Genomic DNA, 21321 nt, shown 5'->3' with positions numbered 1-21321 from the left:
TCACAGCCTTTAAGTTAACTCCTGTTAGCATTGCATTGTGCATAAATCTTTCAAACATGGTAAGGAGCGTCACTTTCCAGCAGACGTCAGAGGTATTCAGGCCAATCACAGCGTACAGATTAGCTGGCCAATCAGGGACACAGATCTTTTCAAGCTCCAGGTTTTTGTAGAAATCTGGAGCTACAAAAATGTACGGTATGTGGAAAATAATGTGTTTTTTTTAACCGTAAACCACGCAAACACATTATTATACCAAATACACAAAATAATGTTGTTTTTAGCAATGAAATAGGTGCTCATTAAGTAATAAAGTTATTAACAACAGGGGGACTTTTAACAAGTTTTAATTTTACAAGTTGGGCATTACAGTGGCTCAGTGGGAAGCATTGTTGTCTCACAGCAAGAAGGTCCCTAATTTAAGCTCTTGCTGGTTCAGGAAGTCTTTCTGTGAGGCGTTTGCATGTTCTCCCTGTGTCAGTGCACTTTGGGTACTCTGGTTTCCTCCCACAGTCCAAAAAAAGAAAACATACAAGTTAGGAACTTCTTAAACTCTGCTGTCCTTGGTCCAAAATGACTTATTACTTAATATAAAATATTCCTTTAATATTTAATGGTCTGTCATGGACCCAGTACCCCATATGAGATACTGTTTGAAAGTTTAGAATCTCTACTTTCTGCAGATATGCATCACTTCGACATATATTTTACTGTAAGAAAGTTACTTACATTTGATTTACACTATCACCCCCCAAATTTGCATATTATTTAATATGATAAAATATGATATTATAAAAATTGCATATTATTTAATATTTTTCAAATATGACAAACATGGGCAAGTCTTATATCAAATGAAAGCTCTCACTCTCAGGAATACGGTTACATTATTATTTTTGTTCTATTATTACAACAACAATCGAATATTTATTCAAATGAATAATGAGGTAATATTGTCACTTTCAACAGTGTTTTATGTAATTTCAAAGGGTTTCCAGTAAAATTATACCAAATTTTTGTATGTACACCTCTGCATGTGGGTATGGGAAGCTTTTTGAAATTGGGTAGGCCAAATCCAGGCGGAAATCCCCAAAATAGCCTCTGTGCTTAAGAGGTTAATGGGCGATGACACGTTACCATACCCCTGGTGTTTTTATAGATCAACTTGTGTGGATTAACTTGTGTACAGGTTAATTCATTACCATAGATTATTCATTATGCATATAACCATAGATGCTGGAATGGCATTAAGAATAAATAAATACATTTTGCAAGTTTGCACAAAACCTGATGAATCTTATTATCCCAGCATGATCTGAAAATACTCTAAGGATCATCTTGTGTGCTTTAATAGATCTGACCTTTTGTTCAAAAAGTTACAGAGAGTTAATTTCAATGATGCAAATACAGTGAAACATGTACTGGTATGAGTCTCTTAACAAGCACAAAAGAATAAACAGTAGCTATAGAGAACTGCTTATGGCAATGACAAACTCATTCATTATTCCAGCCATAGTTTGAAATAATCCACCATGCAGTTGTCCATATTTTACCCAAACATGGGCTGAAACAACTCATCATTCTTTGATAATTAACTTTTTGTTTAATAAAGCTCTATTTTTAGTTTTTATGCTTTTATATTTTAGTTTTTATGTATTTATATAATGTATTTTTTAAATATAGACCATCTCCTATTCATAACATTTGGCCCTGAAATATTTTGTGCTTTGATAAAACCCAAAACAGTTGTTTGAGTCATTTATCCAGACAGACGGCGAAAGGTTTGCAAATTTCTTCCCTAGCTAATGAGCTCTGTGTTCAATAAGAACGACTTTCTGCCCAGTGTTAACCACACAACCCAGTCCCTATGAGACAAATCGATTCAACTGAATTGTCGTTAAGTAGTTTCGCAGAATCCTCCCAAAAGCGTTTATTAATTCATCTAATTAAGCTCAACCGGAGTTCCTGAACAGGGTTTAGACAGCCCTGCGTGACCATGGGACACACATTCAGAAGTAAACTCATGTCCGCTAAGACCAAACCCGCGAGTGATTTGCTGTAAGTAAAGAGCCGCTATGTCTTTGAGAGTTTATCCCCTTTTGTTCTCGTCAGAAGTGAATGATTCATAGGGCAGTAAAACCCCTGCAGGTCTGTGCGGCCCAGTGTAACACAACTAAATCCCACACAAAACCAAATACAACTCCTCAGGCAGATACGCAGCACATTGCCACGTGCTCATATGCTACACACACACACACAGATATGTCTAATAGAAAATACAGCAATCGCAAACTCCTGTGCCGGTTAGCCTGCAGCGGTTCTTTGGGTATGGACGCCTGTGTGACTTGTTAATTATACTAGTTTGACCTCTAACACACCATCTGCACCCTTGAGTTTCCTCAAACAATCGCCCCTCGGTACTTTCTCTCTTTTATGCGAAGCCCATACCAATAAGAAACTGCTGACTTCTCCTGAATAAAAATAAAAATTGGCTTATCGATGGCTTGTGAAATGGCTTTTAGATTTATTCCCGCAGCTGTAGGTTTTGTCATATATTGCCCGAGGCTGCTGGATGAAAACTACATCTTCTAGAAAGATTTGTGATCAGCTGAGTAATCTTTATCATGAGGTATAAATGTCTCAGGACTCAACAGTAACCAGTAACTCACTCACTAGTAACCTGTTTGATAGAGTTTGGGGCCAGCCGATGGAGGTTGTCCAACTGGGCTGGTGGTGCTGTGTTCCTACATCTAATTTTAGTTTTATGTAATTTTCAATATCCTCTGATTTGTGTGTTTTCCTGTAAAAGCAGTGAATGCATGTGAAATGAGAAATTTTCCTCACAAAGGTGAGCATACTTTTCCACTTATTTTCCAGTAATTTTGCAAGACTAATTTGAAAGACTTTGAAGAACCTAATGAGGAGTGCATTCAAATGATCCGATTGGATGGATCCAGTTGAAGCCTGCTGTTCTAGTAAAGCTTAATAAATTAAATGTTGCATTGTTACTCCATAAATAACCTTGTTTTCCCTGCTCTTGCGCTCTCTATTGATCACAAATCCAGTCTCTCTTATTAGTTTAGGTTGTTTCTGAGCATCGTCTGAGTAATGTCAAAGTATTTTCAGCCAAGCATAAGCAAATCCGGTCTGCCGTGTTTACGAAAGCTTTTAAAATTCAGTGTATGTCTTCATCTCTTATCCTGTATATTCTAGAGCATCGCTGTAGATTACCTTGGCCAGGCAGTCTGTCACACACCGGATATTTTGTATCCTCGGGTAATGCGTTTTGTGGAGACCTCTATTTTGGTGGTTCCAGCGTGCCATCACCTCTGTGAAACAGTATATTTCAGTCTGGCCCGTGAAATGAAATTGAAAATTTTCCAGTTAGGGAATTGTTTGGAAATGAACATCTTCCACTAAATCTCCTCTCCTGTTTTGGCATGAGGCCTGATAAACAGTGCTGGGCTTTAACTGTGATTGACATTTTATTCCTGATAAAATTTGTTATGAAATCAGAGTCAATTTATGGAGGTAATGAAATCTGTCTTTCTGCCACATTCCTAGGTTTTTCGGATTTTTACTTTCTCCTCCATCTTATTTTTTCGTATACCCACCATCCCCCCCCCTGTTGTTTTTGTCTTTATCCTTTCTTTCTATTACTCATTTTTCTCACCTCTTCTTGTGTCTGTGCTTTTCTAATTTTCAATTTGATTTTGCACTTTTTGTTCTGTCTGTCTGGTTTTCTCTTTGTATTAAGGCTGAGCCCTTTATTTTTACCCCTTACTCGGATTCATTCTGTTGTTTTTCTTCCATGCTGATTGTAACATCTGTGTTTTTCTGTAAGTCTGGATATCTTTGTTTCTGTATTCACAATTCTTCAATTTATTCAATCCTCTTAATTTATTGGTTTACAGTTTTTGTTTACACCTTTCTTTCTCTCTCCCTCTCTCTTGCTCTTTCTCGCTCTTTCTCTCATCTATTCTTTCTCTTTTCATTTTCTCCTCTCCCTCCTCCCTATCTTATCTGCCCTTGTTTTGTTTGTATTTTCCTTGTTCTTAATTAAGCGAAGTTGTCTAGCAAGCAACATTGTTACTCTTGTCATTTCAGGGCAGTTGTGGCTAGTCATGACTACTTGTCTGACTGCTGTTAATGTGAAAATGCTGCACAAAATGTGGCACAAATATAGACGTTTTATCGGACGCACGTGCGGTGACGCGATTACACGTCTGAGCGGAACTTTACATCCGGTCTCTGTTTGTTTAATGGTCTGACTAGTGTCTTAACTGAACTCTGGAACAAATACCTCATTGAAAAAAAAACAAATGTTTTGGTTTCCTAAAGACGAGGGAAGACAGCGATCATGAATTACTGCTATTTGATCGGAGGTTTGGCAGCTGATCTGTAGTTAAAGGAAAACACCACCGGTTTTCAATATTTTACTATGTTCTTACCTCAGCTTAGATGAATTAATACATGCCTATCTTTTTTCAATGCGTAAACATTTAATCTTTGTACAGCGCTTCGTGAATGTGTTAGCATTTAGCCTAGCCCCATTCATTACTATGGCTCCAAACAAAAGTTTTATTTTGTGCCACCATACTTACTTGTGTAACTACTCATGTAACAGTCTTTAAATAGGAAAAACATGGAAGTGTTTGGTGGCTTCTAAATTCATCCCTATTTGGAGTCATAGGAATGAATGGGGCTAGGCTAGATGCTAACACATTTACAACAAAGTTATCCAGTGCATTGCAGGGTTTCCCGTAGAAAATTTGTTAGTTAAGGTGGTAGGGTTGGGCGGGGACGAGGGCGTGGCAATCAAAGGGGTGGGGCATATGCGTCATGATGAAAATTCAAATATTTTTTTTTAAAACACTCAAATAAAACTTAATTTTGAAGAAACTATGACAAAAAATGAACACATACTGGATTATTAATGAATTAAATGTTTTTACCTCTAACGGGAATAGCTGCGTGGTGAAGTGAAACTGAAACTAAAGCAGATGTTGTAGAATGCCTGGCGAACGATGATAGATAGCGCAAAAATTTTAAAAACTGATTATTTCCCACTATTAATTACATTATCTTAAAGGAGTGTAACTACTGTAGCATGTAAATAATGCACATAAATAAAGTTACCAAGAGCGCTCAACAATTATATCAAATCAACAGGCACGTGATACCTAGCTAGCAGGTTGCTCAAACAACAAAATCATCAGCTAACTTACTTTAAATTTGCAAGAACTATAGACTAATACAATAACAGGCTTAAATAAACCCAAAACATAAGTCCACTTACAGTTCTCGTGGACACGCGTTTTATCAACTGGCTATCCTCCAGACATGACGGACCACGTCTTATCTCATTTCGGCCGTGTGGTGCGCGTGCACCCTCGCGGTGTGAAGCGCGTCCACGCTATTCTCCGAGATGTTTTATCAACTGGTTAGTTATCCTATTCTCCGAGATGTTTAATCAACTGGCTAGTTATCCTCCAGACAGTGACGGTCCAGACCACATCTTTCTCCTTTCGACCTTGTGGCGCGCGTCACCGCTCACGGTGTGATGCGTGTACGCGCTATTCTCAGAGATGCACTTGACAGCCTTTTTTTGAGACCTAGTTAAGGGGGTGGGGTTTCCAAGCTTTGGCGGGCTGCCTTCACTGAAATGTGCTGTGGGAAACCCTGCATTGTGATTGGCCGAATACCTCAAGCATGTGATGGAAATAATACACTCCTTATCATATTTGTAATATCAGATCGCAAAGCAACTTTTTTATAAGTATTTTTTGTAGAATTTTACATTTTACAGAAAAGCAAAAAGGAAAAAGAAAAAAAAACATAAAAATAGTGAGTGATAATATAAAGGAATATTTCATTTTCTTAAAAAAAATCCAGATAATTTACTCACCACCATGTCATCCAAAATGTTGATGTCCCTCTTAGTTCAGTCGAGAAGAAATTATGCCCCCTGAGGAAAACATTGCAGGATTCCTCTCACCCCAATGGACCCCAATAGAGCCCAACACTTAATACTCAACACGTAACAGTTTTTTTTAACGGAGTTTCAAAGGATTATAAACGATCCCAAACGAGGCATAAGGGTCTTATCTAGCGAAACGATTGTCATTTTTGACAAGAAAAATAAAAAAATATGTACTTTTAAACCACAACTTCTTGTCCTTTTCTGCGTGACCTAACGTAAATGCGTAGTGACGTAGAGAGGTCACGTGTTACATATATAAAACGCACATTTGCGGACCATTGTAAACAATAAACTGACACAAAGACATTAATTAGTATAATTCGACATACAACAACGTCGGAACGGTCCTCTTTCAACACACTTGTAAACACTGGGGCGGAGTTTTGCGTTCATCCTCTGTGACCTCTTGACGTATTGCGTGGGGTCACGCTGGCGCATCACGACCGGATCTAGATGAGAAGTTGTAGTTTAAAAGTGCAAATTTGTAATGTTTCTTGTCAAAAATGACAATTGTTTTGCTAGATAAGACCCTTATGCCTCGTTTGGGATCGTTTATAGTCCTTTGAAACTCCGTTGAAAAAAACTGTTAAGTGTTGAGTTAAGTGTTGGGCTCTATTAAAGTCCATTAAAATGAGAAAAATCCTGGAATGTTTTCCTCAAAAAACATAATTTCTTCTCAACTGAACAAAGAAAGACATCAACATTTTGGATGACATGGTGGTGAGTAAATTATCTAGATTTTTCTTTTACGAAAATGGAATATTCCTTTAACAAAGAAACAATGATGTAAATGATTATGTACAATTATTAATGTCATCAACCATAATAATGACAATAATAATATACCAATAGAGGGAAAAAAAGAAAGAGAAACTAAGAACCAGGATAGATATGCAATTTGCAATTTTAGAATGATACTTTTTGCAACAATCATTCTGTAAATAATAGTGCTTTGTACAGAAACAGTATGGTCTGACAAATAAACAGAATATCCAAATAATGCAATTTCTGGATCAGGTGTAAACATAAAACCATACATGTCAGAAAACCACTTAAATATATCACACCAAAAATGATAAAGTTTAGGGCATGTCCAAAAAAGATGGGTAAGAGAGCCCGCAGATTTACACCGATCACATGTAGGGAAAATGGTTGGAAAAATCCTGTGCAATTTCGATTTTGAATAGTGTTATCTATGCATCCAAAGCAACTTTTAAAAAGAAATCTTTTTGGGTTTAAGACTTTAATCTTTAGTAACGTGGGTAACTTATGATGACTCTAAAAAGAAACTGCTAGCGCTCCTGTCGATCCCTGCTTTGCGATGTGACAGAGGGATAATAGAGGAGAAAAGGGACGGTGTCTTCCCTTGATGCCATAATTGCTCGCCGGCAGTCACAGCTGGTTTGGGTTGTGGCCGTGTCACTGTGATTTGTTCTGTCTGTATAAGCTTTGGAGAGTCAGAGGCATTTTTTATCGTGGATGGGGGGATGCCAGACATTTGTGTGCGAGTGTGTGTTTATGCATGACAGTTGAAGTAAATACATGGGAAAGCCTTTTTACAACTCTAAACAAATAGCACAAAGCTTGTCCTTTTATACAAAGCTAAGTGTTTTATAGAGCTCAATTAAACTAAACTCCATTCCAAATTGTTCACAAGACATTTTAATGCTTTTTCAAAATATCTTAAATGGCAAAGAAAAAAGTCTTAAATGTTGTTCAATGAAGTCTTAAATTTGCCAAAGACATTTCTATTAAGGCAGATTCACATTGCAGGGTCAGTAAAGTGAGGTGAAGATTCAGTGATGCATGAACATAAATTCATTCAGTGCCACCTTAAATATGCAATATACTGCAGTGCATTAAAAGTATAAAAACTACAATATTTTTCTTAAATTTAGATTTATATTTCACCATAGTATTATTATATCTTGAGTATGAGTATGTGTGAAGATGATGGGGTCTCTGTTTGCACAAATATTAATTTTCAATTTCAATAAACAATCATGAAACAATTTATTTGGCTTCATTTAAAACGTGTTTATGCAAGACTTTGTGTGGCATATCCTTATATTCATAAGTCCCTTATCGTGCTTCCTTCTGCATGTTTTCTTTCCTCCGCTCTTTCTGTCTGACAGAACCTGACATATAATAAGAGCAATCACAGTCATATTTTAATACTTCTCAGTCCTTTAAGACATCAAATCCGGCTAATCCTTTTGCTTAGTAGAAAAATGGAGCCCTCGTGATTGAAGCAGGGCAGACTTCTGCACTGTGTGAAACTGCTGTGAGCAAACGCTCTTTAGTCATACCTCAGAGGCCTGGAGGTCGAGACCCTTTCAATGCTCTGTGCTTCCTTTCACCAGAGAGCCCGGGAGCGCTTACAGATGAGGCTGACACGATTGTGTGATGTATTTTTCAGCACAATGAAGCTTGCACACGCTCCTTTTGGACTTGTCAAAGTACTGATGCGCTTTGCCCCCAGTTGAGGAACACCGGCTAGCGTAATCGAACAGCACATTGGTTGCAACAGACCCATCAGAATGAGTTTACAGTGTTGTAAAAGTGCTTGGAGAAAACGCAATACTGCATATCTTTCTTTTTTGTAAACATTAAGGTGTGGCTCCGCAACAGGTCACGTTTACTGAAAATGTCTTTGATGGATTATTTTTGGGCATGACTGAAAAATCTAAAAGCCATCTGTCATTTTGACGGATTACATTTACAACTTGTAAATGTAGTTCACAGCCCTGTGCAGCTGGAGGTAAGTGCGTATTTGACTTAATGCAGCACTGCTTTGCACAGATTGATCTTCGTGAAGTTTTGCGAGAGAGCGTTTAGTAAGCACTGATCTCAACTCTATCGCGATACTTTAATGTTATACGCTGATAGATCTGTGCATCGCTGCTGAAGTTTAATACACTCCAATGTGATGGAGTAGTACAAGATCAATCTCCAAAACAAAATTAAAACTGCAGCAAGAAGTCGTCGCCTGTCTGAGGTAAAGACACAAAATCTAATGACAATGGAGTCTGCTGCATAAATCTGCCCTGATGCATTTATTACACAAAGACGAGCACTTAGTCAATACGGATTAGGATGGTTTAAGATAGTGGGAATGCATAACGATTAATCGCGATTAATCTATAGCAGAATAAAAGTTTTTGTTTACATCATTAATGTGTGTGAACTGTGCTTATTATAATAATAATAATGTATTATTATTATTATTATTAATATTATTATTTTATATATATATATATATATATATATATATATATATATATATATATATATATATATATATATATATATATATATATATATATATATATATATATATATATATATATATATATATATATATATATATATATATAAATATATAAATATATAAATATATACATGCATGTGTGTGCTTTTATCTACACAGTTATTATACACAGCTCACACACATATATGACGTAAACAAAAACTTTTATTTTGCTATAGATTAATCGTGATTAATCGTTATGCATCCCTAATTACAGTACAGTGCATTAAAGAAAGTTATTTGAGTTTAGTTCAAGTCAGATTTTAACCGCAGTAGTGTTTTGTAATTTGATTTTTATTTTATTTGCACGTTTTTTACTGCATGTTTTACCAAACATTTATTTATCTGGTTCATGTGATGTTAAACGGGTAATGTGACGCACGATCTCATCTGTTTTCTTTGCAAATACACATATTTTAACTTATATGCTCATAAGTTTACGATTAAAAATGAAAATGTGAACCAAAACAGAAGCTATTAATTATTATCATTAAAATATGACATTATTGTAATTGATTATGACGACTGTGACCGTCAAAATGACTGACAATGGAAAAAGTCTAACTGCAACCTCCAGGCCCCGCCCACAAGTGGTGATGTCATGCATGTTTATATAGACGGTTTCAGCAGTGACAACATAAACAAGCGGCTTTCATGAAAAACACCTACATTACAGTAAACTCCGTTAAGAGCAAATAACAACAAAGTCCTTTTAAAGTAGTTTATTTTTATAAAAAGCAAAATAAACAACATCTAGATTACCTAGGACACCAAAACATTTGTAATTTTCAATGAGGTATTTGTTCAAGAGTTCAGTTTAGCAACTAGTCAGACCATTAAACAAACAGAAACTGGAAGTAAAGTTCTGACCAGATGCGTAATTGCGTCACCGCACATGCGTCCGATGAAACCGTCTATAGAGTGTGGCAGGGATGACATATTTTTGTAGGCCAAACCGGAAGTCTGTGTTTTACAAAAGTTTATGACACTTACACGTTTTAATAGCTTATTTACATTTCAATATTCATAAAATTTGTTTTCATCTGTGAAGATGAACTTGTCTTTAACGTTTGTTAATCCCAGAGCTTATTTTTGCCATAATCCAAAAGTCTATGGGAAAAATGAATGGGCTTTTTTGTGCAGAAACCAGTATCCCATTAACTTTCGGTTTGGTCTACAAAAATACGTCATCCATCCGGCACTCTTTTTTTTAGAGTTAAAATCGTATCGATAGAGTATAATGTTGTTTTGGCCAATTTAGACATCTCTTGAGTATCTTTTTGTTTGTTTTTCCTTTTCTCTGCAGAAATATATATTTTTTTATTTCTGTCATTTGCAACGTGTTAACGTCCACAGCTGGTTATTATAGATGGAGATTAAAAATGATAACCACTCTGGAAATATTTTACCATGACATAAATGATAGGGAGGCTATTCTGCAATTATAAACCTTCTGTCACATCACAGTAAAAGCAGCTTGATGGCCAAATGCCCCTACAGCATGTCAGTCAGCTCATAATCCGTTTAATCCCTTGTGCATTCAATTTACTAATATTAATAAACATTAGATAGTGGGATGCATTGTTTACTGTGATGTGTCATTACTGTGTAAATACAGGAATGCAGGCTCTGTTTGCCTTTTAAAAGACAACACACAAGACACACAAAATATAAATTAACTATTTCCATGCAGTATGAAATAAGCATATTTAATCTGAATATAATTGTTTTAAACCACTGTAAAGATGCCACAAAGGTGTTCTGCATGATAGTGGCTGCAGGTGCATAATGGGTGTAACTCCTATATAAACTCATAAATCAGCAAATAGATTTTTTGCAATAGATTTATTTGTATTTTAGTAGTTTTTATTAATACTGCCGAATTTTAAAAAAAGCAAATGCCAACTTAATGATGTGCATGGGTGCAGCGGTCATTGTTCCAATTCCCGTTTTTTTTTTCACCATGCCCATGCACAGTTTGTTTTCCTTGCATTTGGATGCTTGGCAGACCCTGGGGCAGGCATGGGCAGGTTAAGTACAGCAGAAATAGAGATGCTAACATAGATTCAGGGTAAACAGATCTGAAGCTGCTGGGGAAACAGGGAGGTGAGGTGACCTACTTAACAATGGAGGGATGGTGAGATGTGTACAAACATGAGGGAAAGAAGAGGTGCGCAGGAAAAGACCAGATTGGCAAGTGGCCGTTTCGAGTTGCACAGTCACACGGCTCACTGCACAAATTTTGCTGTGTTTATTTATATGCATGTAGGCGCATGTCCTGCGATGCTCCAGAGCGCGACGCCTCACACCTCTGATTGGTTTAATCTCAGGTTGGCGAGATATACACACACGCACACACCTGTACAAAGGTATACGGGAGCCTACAGCATTACTTCAATAAAGAAAATGTCACTGCACACAGCAAACTGAAGCACGTCTGGGACTTTCTGCGTTTACCCTTATAGATTTCTGTCTCACCAGCCGACCCTTGACCTTTTGACAGGTTGCGTCTAGTAGGCTTGTGTCACATCACTTGTTCTTCACATTTGCCATTCAAACTTCAGCTCTTATACTAGCCAGCAGTAATGAACTGACCATAGTGAGTCTGGGAACTGTTTGGCAGTAATATGAAACTTGCTTGCAACTCCCATTACTGTAAAACTCTGTAAGAATGAACTTTAAAATGTAAATGCATGTGTATATATGACACATACTGTACTAGGTCAAATGCTGTGTTATAATGCCAGTCGTCCTGTCAGCCAGAATGATTCTCCAGGACTTTAAATTATGCCACGCCAAACCACTTATCACGGATCTTTCGAACAAAATCAGACCAATTTTTAAGAGGAATGGCTGCGATTAAGTTGACAGGTCACATTCCCGCCCAGATAAAACAATCGGTGAGCGTTTCTCGCTCATCTCTCTCCTGGGTTGCTGTGATAGTTTTCTGCCTGTTAGAGCATGCAGAGTTGCTAGGAGCTGAGAAACTGTTGGATATCTTCCCATCTATTACCACCTCGATCCTGCCACCTCTGAAATACGCTTCTTTACCTCTACCTAAATCTCTCTCTGTCTCTGTCCCCTCTCTCTCTCAATATCTTTATTGTCCCTATTTTATGCCTTGCAGTTTCCCAAAACAACTCTAATAAAACTCTCTGCACTTAGCATACTGTACAGTAGCAGGTAGGGGCTTGTAATTGTATTTAAGCTTTGCTTTGCAGCCTCAAAGCCCCTGGATGAGGAGGGTGAGCGTGCATTTCAGCCTAGTTCATTAATTACAAGTGACACACCCAAAAAATGAGAAAGATGAGGAGAAAAGAGAGCGAGAATAAAACTGACCCACGCAGAGTGCTGGCCGTCTCCGCTTCCTCTTCTGATGTCTTTGTGAGACTCACTTCCTCCAGAGGTCTTGCTGTGACTCAGATCAGTAGCGCTTCTTCAGAAATCCTGTCCTGAAGCATCCATCCCATGATGAAAAGCTTTGGATTGCTGTTAAGGCTGTCCTGTCTCATTTTGCTTTTGCGTGTCTTAGCCTTGCTGTGGACGGATCAGTATGGAGGTTAGCATATAGAGATGATGCAGTGATTTCTAAGACATCATGCTGTTTTTCTGGCATTTATTTTAAAATAGCAACACTTTGAAAATAATCAGGCGTTATAAAAGGTTTGACATTATTGTTTATTGAAAAAGGTTTGATTTTAAAACTTTCAGAGGTTTCAGAAAGGTTTCACTTTTTTATAATGGGAAACATGATCAGTTACTTTTTTGGATAATACAGTCAGCCATCATATAGAAGTTCCTCTTCTTTGTAACAGCAGTGCGATGTTACAGTATAGCTGGGATCAGTTAGTTTTAAACATTCCTCAACCACTTCAGATTTGCCTTTTCATATATCTAATAATCACTATTATAGGCTTCCATTTTATCCAAAAGTTACAGCGTGCAGCTATAGCGTGAAATAGGACAGTGGTTCTCAAACAAGTTCAGCGTGTGGCCCCCCCTTGTGTACAGTGCATTTCTTTGCAGCCCCCCCAAAAAAATTTTATAACAAATTTGTTCTAAAATGTAACATTTAAATTAAACAAAACATATAAAATTATTCAAAGTAGTGCTGTTTGATTAGTAGCCTTATATATTTTTTTGGTTTAATTACACAGAATTCATGATAAATTCATGTATTTTATAAAATGTCATAAAACTGGGGCCCCCCTGGCACCATCTCGTGGCCCCCAGTTTGAGAACCACTGTTATAGGAGAACTGGGCTTCCCGTTCAGCGCCGATCTGACTAGGGCTGGGTATTGGCAAGGGCCTCACGATACAATACTTTTTTATTAAAACATTTTTTTACACATTTCTTTTTAAAGCCAAAGTACTTCCACACGTCGGCTTTGAAAGCTGCAGGCATTTAAAAATGTTCTGCCATTTTCTCACTCTCGCTAACTTCTGAGACATTGGCCGAATGGCAGACAACTGGACAGCGACAACTACAGCAGCGGCGCAGGAGGTCGTTTGACGCACACAGAGGGATTTTTTAAAATATCGATAGTAGAAATTAAAATTATCATGATAGTTAGCCGTATCGATATTTTTGCACAGCTCTAGATCTGACCGAGCCAGTACAGTAATGGTTTCCTTGAACTGTGCTGAGAATTCCGTGCTGAAAATTCCGGGCTGATAAACATTTGTAATCGTGCCGTGCAAAACCAGACTTTAGTGGAAAATAACTGTAAATGTTGTTTAAGGTTCATAGCTGTTCAGTGCCGGCTCGAGCCTCTTGGGGGCCCTAAGCAGAATTTGTTTGGGCCCCCCCCACCAATTTTTTTATTAAAAAATTAAGAAATTACAAACATTTATAAAAAGAACCAAATTGCACATTAAGTAAGGGCTAAATTTGCATTAGGTACAGAAATCAAATCAAATGAATCGTAACACTGTCTTTATTGTATGAATTAAATATAATTATTATTTTTAGAGCTACAGAAGTGGTTTTCTCTTTGTCTTGGATTGTTTGATTAAAATTAATGACACAGACTTAAGTAGGTTAATTGAGGTTACTGTCTCTTTAAGAGAAGCACAGACCTGGTTTCTTCTTAAATGTTTTTATTGGAAAAAGAGTACTGTGGAGATCATTTTTGTTTGTATGTGCCCTGTCAAGAACAGAAAGATTTTATGTTTGCTTGCTTTCTGAAATGCGTCTCTCTATGTGTGCACTACTGCGTGCACTTAAACGCACACACACAGACTGAGGACGAATAACAAATGGCGCAGCATAAAAACGTTTAGTTGTTTTTCAGTGCTCTATTCCTCAAATGTATGTTAATGGACTACAGTATGACACAGTAGCGTAACTCTCTCTAAAGTTTAAACATCAAGTTTTCTAATCTCTGAAGGGCATAGTGAGGATCACGTCTGGACCAGACTCATTCAACTGCATGTGTGTCCAGAAAGCTGTTCACTTTAGCGGCTTTTTGCGGGTTAAATAGTTTAAAATCCCTTGAAATGTTTAACATTTGCAAGCCTTTGAAACACGTGCAAATGATAAACTTTCCCTATTTAAATTTGCGTATTAATCCACGAATTGCATTCGAGCCGAACTGTGGGTCGATCACGGATCAACTGCGATCTGTTACATCACTAGCACATCACTACATACCTTTATCTTGCTTTTTTCTCCTGCTCTGTCCTTTTCTTCTTTCTCTTTTCAGCACCAGAGGGATACATCCTTTTTTGTGACATGGCTTATGATTTATTACAGTGACACGCACTTGCGTGCCGGCGCGAATTGTCATGCATGCGAGGTGTCTATATTGCGTATGACTCAAACGCTAGCACTGCAGAGCTGCAGACACACAGCAGTTGTCTGCAAATCAGAATTTTCTTGTATTGAATTATTCATTTATTCATTCATATTAATGAATTAATTAATTGATCCATTTATATTATTTAAGTTATTTAATTGTAAAAAAAAAAGATTGGGGGCCCCTGGTCGCTTATGCCTCGGGCCGGACTTTGAGCCCTATTTTACCCGACGCACGTGTTTCATACTAGGTTCAGCCTGGCAGAGTTATCATTTTCATGTCCAATGCCATGTTGTTTAAATTGCAAATGCACTTGCACCCTTTTGGACCATGCATGTGATGCGCTGACCTTTAATCCGTCATTAAACTAGCAAAGGTGCATTCGGACACACCCAAAGTGCACCTGCGCCATGCTCTTCAAACAATGCGCTTAGATCATTAAAATAGGCTGTTAGTCTTTAAGATTGTAGCGCATTGTAAAACATGCTAATAAATGTGACTTTACTTGACTTAAGTATATTCGTCTTTATTTTTATCTTGTACAGGCTCTTGTACAGATTTTTTTGTACAATTTTGTAATTTTCTGTCACAGCTTTGATATGTGTCAACAAAAATTTTCTCACACCAATTATTTGGTGTTAAAATTTTTATTTAGATCCTATTATAGGCTAGAAAACCAGTAAAAAAGCAAAAATGTTGCTTCATACTGCATGTGATATTCACAGTATGGTTTCTGTGTCAACACCGTCAGCCATCAAAACTGTAATTATAACGGGCTTCATTGGATGATCAATGGATGACGTTTGCTTTGTCTTTGCTTTTTTGAATCTGTAATTAAAAATAATGATACTTCAAGACAAATCTCAATAATAAGTGACATGATTTGCATTCGTTCTCTAAACACACACGCACAAACATTTGGGTAAAATGACGAAGAAATTGCGCCTTTTCTCTCTGACGCTTGTCTCTCTGTGTGGCTCAGGCCATTAACGGCATCAAATCAAATTTTCACTCAATTTGAGTGAAATGAAATTACTCTGTTGGACTGCCATGGCGATGCTTGTAAAATCTCTGGTGATTTTGCCGTTCATTAGCACGTCCTGTTTCGTAAGTGACGGCACGATCACTGTCAAGCAATCGTAGGAATTACCCGAAGCGCAACAATGATGAGGCTAAGGGCGTCTGCTTTTATCCATTTCTGTTTGTTTCTTGCTATCATTATACCCCCCAATAACACCTCACTCGTACAAAAGCTCTCTCGCTGCCTGCGTCTGTATGCGCACATCCGCATTACTGTGGCTGATGATTGTTGTGTGGATGCCAAAGGCTGAGATGGAGCACAATTGCAACAGTAAATGGCTGCTGCCAGTTGGCTGGAATGCGAGTGTTTTTGTGTGCGTGTCAGTGTTTTATGTCGGGTTGTTCTGTTTGCCTGCGTACGCCTCTGAGGTGCTTGTGTTGATTGTTGCTTTGGTTTTGCAAGAGTTTGAAGGGCAGCTCTCTGAGATTTTTGTATTTTGAACCTTTTGTATATTGAAGTCTCACTGTTGAAGGGCTGTTTTTTGAAATCGCTCAAGGGTACCTTTAACACCTCATTGACACCAGTTAATCCAGAGGTGATGTAAGGGTACTGAGGTGATACTGTATGTAAACAGGGAATTCAACAGGAAATTTGACTGTTCCCCTATGAGTATTCTTCCATTTATATAGCTCAGTGGTAGCATTGGGTTAGCAGCGCAAAAAGCCATGGGTTCAAACCTAGGGAACACACATACTGATAAAAAATATACCCTGTAATCCATTGTAAGTCGATTTGGATAAAATGCGTAAAATGTATCAGTAAAAAGGATACAAAGTAGTATGCCTGTGTGAAATTTGTATCAATCGACATCTCTAAATATTCTCAACCATTTTGTGTCGGTTTTGTAAATATTTTTTTGTGTTTTAAAGCAACACTATGTAGTTTCCATGTAAAAAATGACTTGCAGCTCCCCCATGTGGTTGAAAAGCGCAACAGTGCCTGGTATCAGACACTCTTCTGCAGGGGAGGGGCGGGGCTGTGTGCTCTACCCTCTACCGCCACTTTCAGAGTGTGCTTGTAGCAGCTAGGAGGCTGCTCAGGTTGCAGCAACAGTACAATTTGTCCAGTTAAAAGTTGTTCTAACACGGAAATAATTTTAGAGACATTATTTAAAGGTAAAAAAACTACATAGTGTTGCTTTAAAGATGTTTTTTAATGGTGTTTGCCTTTTAAATGAGGTGTATCATTTAAGTCAACAAATCTTCTTTTCATTAAACATCTTTTGATGACGATCTCATTCAAAGTAAAGCATGTGCTTCAAAGTCTTAACAGGCCAAATTTGAATGTTCTTTAAACTATGAGTCATTTTATTTAGAATATTTCCTTTAGTCACCTTCATGCCATCATAGATTGTTTCTTCAGTTAAACACAAACAAATAATTTTTATACTAAAAATGCCATCATGCTTTCTTCTTATGTGGGGGTCAACATGGTATAGCCACAAAAAGCACAAACATCCATCATTAAAGTAATCCAAATGACTCCAGTTGGTTAATATTTGTCATTTGAAGTGAAACACTACGTTTGTGAGAGAAATCAATATTTTAAGCTTTTTCAGCAAAACTTAAATGTAAACGAACAGTTCTAAGCAATAAATCTAAACATGGCGGCATATTGATAACTTCAAATCTCATTGGTTCTTGCATGTCTCGTGACAAAATACGCATATGACAGCTGGTCACAAGAACCACAAACTTTGAAGTTATCAAAATGCCACCATTCTGCTCGTTTACATTTCAACTTGTGAAATAAGCTCAAAAGTTTTATTTGAGAACCAATGGGATAAAGGAACACGCTGACTTTTGGGGACTTTAGCTTATTCCCTGTATTCTCCAGAGTTAGAGAAGTCCATACATACCCTTTTCTTCTCTGTACGTCTTGTAAAGGGGGTCGCACACCGGCCGCGCAGCTCAGCACTGCGCCGTTTTAAAAAACTCGAACACATTGCTTTCAATGAGTATACGCACACCGCCGCCGACAGGTGGCGCCTGTCCGTGCCGCCCAGCTACGACTCAGGAAGTTGCTCAAATCCCTGTCGCGCCACAGAGCGCCACTCACATAGTATCATATTTGTCCCAAATCATTAATGATTAACATTGGCTACTAACGTATATTTTGCATTTTGAAGTAGACGTTATCTGAGGAAGCTCGCACTATTTAATGTGCCCTTCCGGTTTGCGATACCTTCGAGTTGTCTTAGACGCTACTCAACGCAGTGCGACGCTGAGCTGCGCGGCCGGTGTGCGACCCCCTTTACTCTGTCTGCCGCATCCACCGCTAGCCTAGCTTAGCACAAAGCCTGGAAGTAAATGGCTCCAGCTAGCATACTGCTCCCAATAAGTGACAAAATATCGCCAGCATTTTCCTATTTATATGTTGTGATTTGTATAGTCACAGCGTGTACAAATAACAAGATCATATGAGACACAGTCATCTTTTATCCGTATACATACTGGGAACTATATTCACAGAAGGCGAAGCACTGCTACTTGGGCGGCGTGATTAATGTCTGTGTCTCATTTGACCTTGTTATTGTACATGCTGTGACTATACAAATCACAATTTATAAATAGGTTGGCGTTAATTAGTCACTTATTGGGAGCTGTATGCTAGCAGGAGCCATTTACTTCCAGTCTTTGTGCTAAGCTAGGCTAGCGGTGGGTGAGTCAGACAGAGTTACGGCATGCACAGAGATGAAAAAGATATGTATGAACTTATATAACTCTAGGGGAAACGGTAAATAAGCTACAGTCCCCAAAAGTTGCTGTGTTCCTTTAAGAATTTTCATTTTTGGGAAAACTTTATTTTTTAGAGAAATGTTTTTGCTGTTAGATTCCAAGTCATTGAAAAGCATCAACAATGCCAAGTCTAATCTGTATTCTAAACATCATCATCTTTTCTTTTGGGCAGGTCTTCCGCAGTGGAGAGGGCATGGGAATCAGGCTGGACAGCGCCTCTGCCTTCCAGGGTGCACTCATTTCCCCTCATTACGATTCCCTCCTGGTTAAAGTGATCGCCAGCGGAAACGACCTGCCAGCTGCCTCTGCCAAAATGAGCAGAGCGTTAGCGGAGTTTCGGGTCCGTGGGGTCAAGGTAAGGCTGTTCTCAACACCGGTGCTTGGATAAACGTTCCGAAACAGCACTAATGTAATCTCCAGAGAACTTTGAAAATCACTTTTCATGTGCTTTTAAGTGATACCCGTCAAATATGTTATTCATGTAAACAGGCCAAATGCTAAAAACGAAAGTGGAGGAGCTCAAAACGTGTTACACCCTGTTAACACCTGTATTTAGCATTGTCCGCTTGTTATCCGATCATCCAAAATGCATTTTCATACCAGGTTTAATCAAGGACTAGGTCTTGTCACTGTCATGCAGGCTGCCATCTGAGACTCTGATCTCATCTTGAGACCGCTGGTGCTATTTCTTTATTTCTCCCACACAGAATTATGAACGCTCTTTATGAGTCACATCAGCCCGTAGACAGTACCACACACACACATAATGCGGTATTTTATCTGCATAATGTGATCAGAGTTTGAGTAATGTCACTAATGGTGCGCTTGGATAAAGGGTGCAGACCTCACCACTCTCCAATGTGCCGGTTTAAGTAAGGAAGGGGGGGTGCAAATGGGAGAAGTTGTCAGGGAATGTTTGCATTTAATCAGTGTGAATAAAATGAATGTGTTTACCTAAACCATTAGGGAAGGAGCTTTCCTGTAAGTATCTTTACAAGTTTGTTGAACAGACTATTAAGGGAATGTATGTTTGGGCTTGACAGCTCTAAAGGGAGGGTTAAAGCTGTATAGCATATAAAACAGGATGAAATAGAGGGTAAACTCAATTATTTTCAAACCTAAACCCTTTTCACACAGAAGACTCCAGGAAAACACACAGATAATAGGTCCTGGGATTTGTCAGATTTTGGGTTATTTACCGTACACTGCCAATGATTTTGTAGAATCTATGCATGTGTTCACATCATATGCTGTAAAAAAGATGGACGTAGTGTCCGTGACGTCACCTATAGGTTTATGAAGATCCTTTTTGAAGCCAATAGTAGGCGGTGCCTGCCGTTGTCATCTTGGCCGCGCATCACTCGCGGATATCCGAAAATGGGTAAAAATGCAGGACGTGGGTGATGCTGAGGTGGCTGGTTGCTCAAACCACGCCCTCCTAGCTCGACTCTAGTGACATCAGTGGCTATTCAACCGTCACTCAAGTGGCCACGCCCTTAATTATGCAGAAGTTTAAGGCTTAATATAATTTTAACGGATGAGTTACAAAACAATTCTCCCTCACAGTTGTAATGAAGGGCAAAATTAGCTATACAGACAAAAACAAATTTTTGTACCAGGCTGTAAACATATTATTTTCTACTGTAAAGTTGAGCAATAGGAATTGACTCCCTTTTGGAGCCAGCCTCTAGTGGCCAGTCGATGAATTGCAGTTTAAATCACTTCTGTATTGGCTTCATCAGAAAGATCAAAAGGTTGCTCCTCGGTTCACATGCATCCTGTAAAGATCCTCTAATGTCATGTGATATCAGGGTGTGACATGTAATGATATTGTAATTGTGCACTTGGTGGAATTTTTACGAAGCGTCTTAAAGGGACTGTAAGTAGGATTTTAAGTATTTTATTAATCAAAATTAATGTCTTTATTCATAAATATGTCCTCGTTGGTGTCAATGTCCTCATTGTAAGCTTTGAATTTCTTCTTTTTACTTACATTGAACGGGTAAGTCCAAGGAGTCTTCCATGTCGTTCCGCCGTATTGATAAACTATAATAGCAGAGAGGGACAAAAAGCACTAGCCTACCAACGCATTTCCACAATGTGTTTTCATTAAGAACACATGAACCAGCTAAAATGGACAAGGAGATCAGTGAGTTCATAACGGCTACCGTAGTTGCAACATGCAATGGGAAAAGCGAGGCGCTAGAGAGCACTATTTGTTTGAATGCAAAATACAATTTCACCACTAGATGGGGGTAAATCCTACTTACTGTCCCTTTAAGTTTAAGTCACAATCAACTGCTGCACAGAAAGGCTCTGGTCTGAGTTCTTATGAAGTCGTGAACAAGAAAGGGTCTAACATCACTGCAGTTCTGAAGAGGACCAAAAAAATAACTTTTGTGTCCACTATATT

The 21321-nt window shown here is 38.2% G+C and overlaps 1 protein-coding gene across 1 annotated transcript in view; it reads left to right on the top strand.

Moving 5' to 3' along the window:
* Positions 1-21321, top strand: part of pcxa (pyruvate carboxylase a) — a 154959-nt gene that overhangs the window by 64717 nt on the left and 68921 nt on the right. The window contains exon 10 of the mRNA XM_073871229.1: positions 19081-19263. Within this exon, the coding sequence (XP_073727330.1) occupies positions 19081-19263 (183 nt within the window). The remainder of the gene's footprint in view (positions 1-19080; positions 19264-21321) is intronic.

The sequence above is a fragment of the Misgurnus anguillicaudatus genome, chromosome 9 (assembly GCF_027580225.2).
Source record: "Misgurnus anguillicaudatus chromosome 9, ASM2758022v2, whole genome shotgun sequence".
Lineage (NCBI taxonomy): Eukaryota > Metazoa > Chordata > Actinopteri > Cypriniformes > Cobitidae > Misgurnus > Misgurnus anguillicaudatus.
The sequence above is the reverse complement of the archived record's forward strand: the minus strand, read 5'-3'. Positions and strand labels throughout refer to the sequence as shown.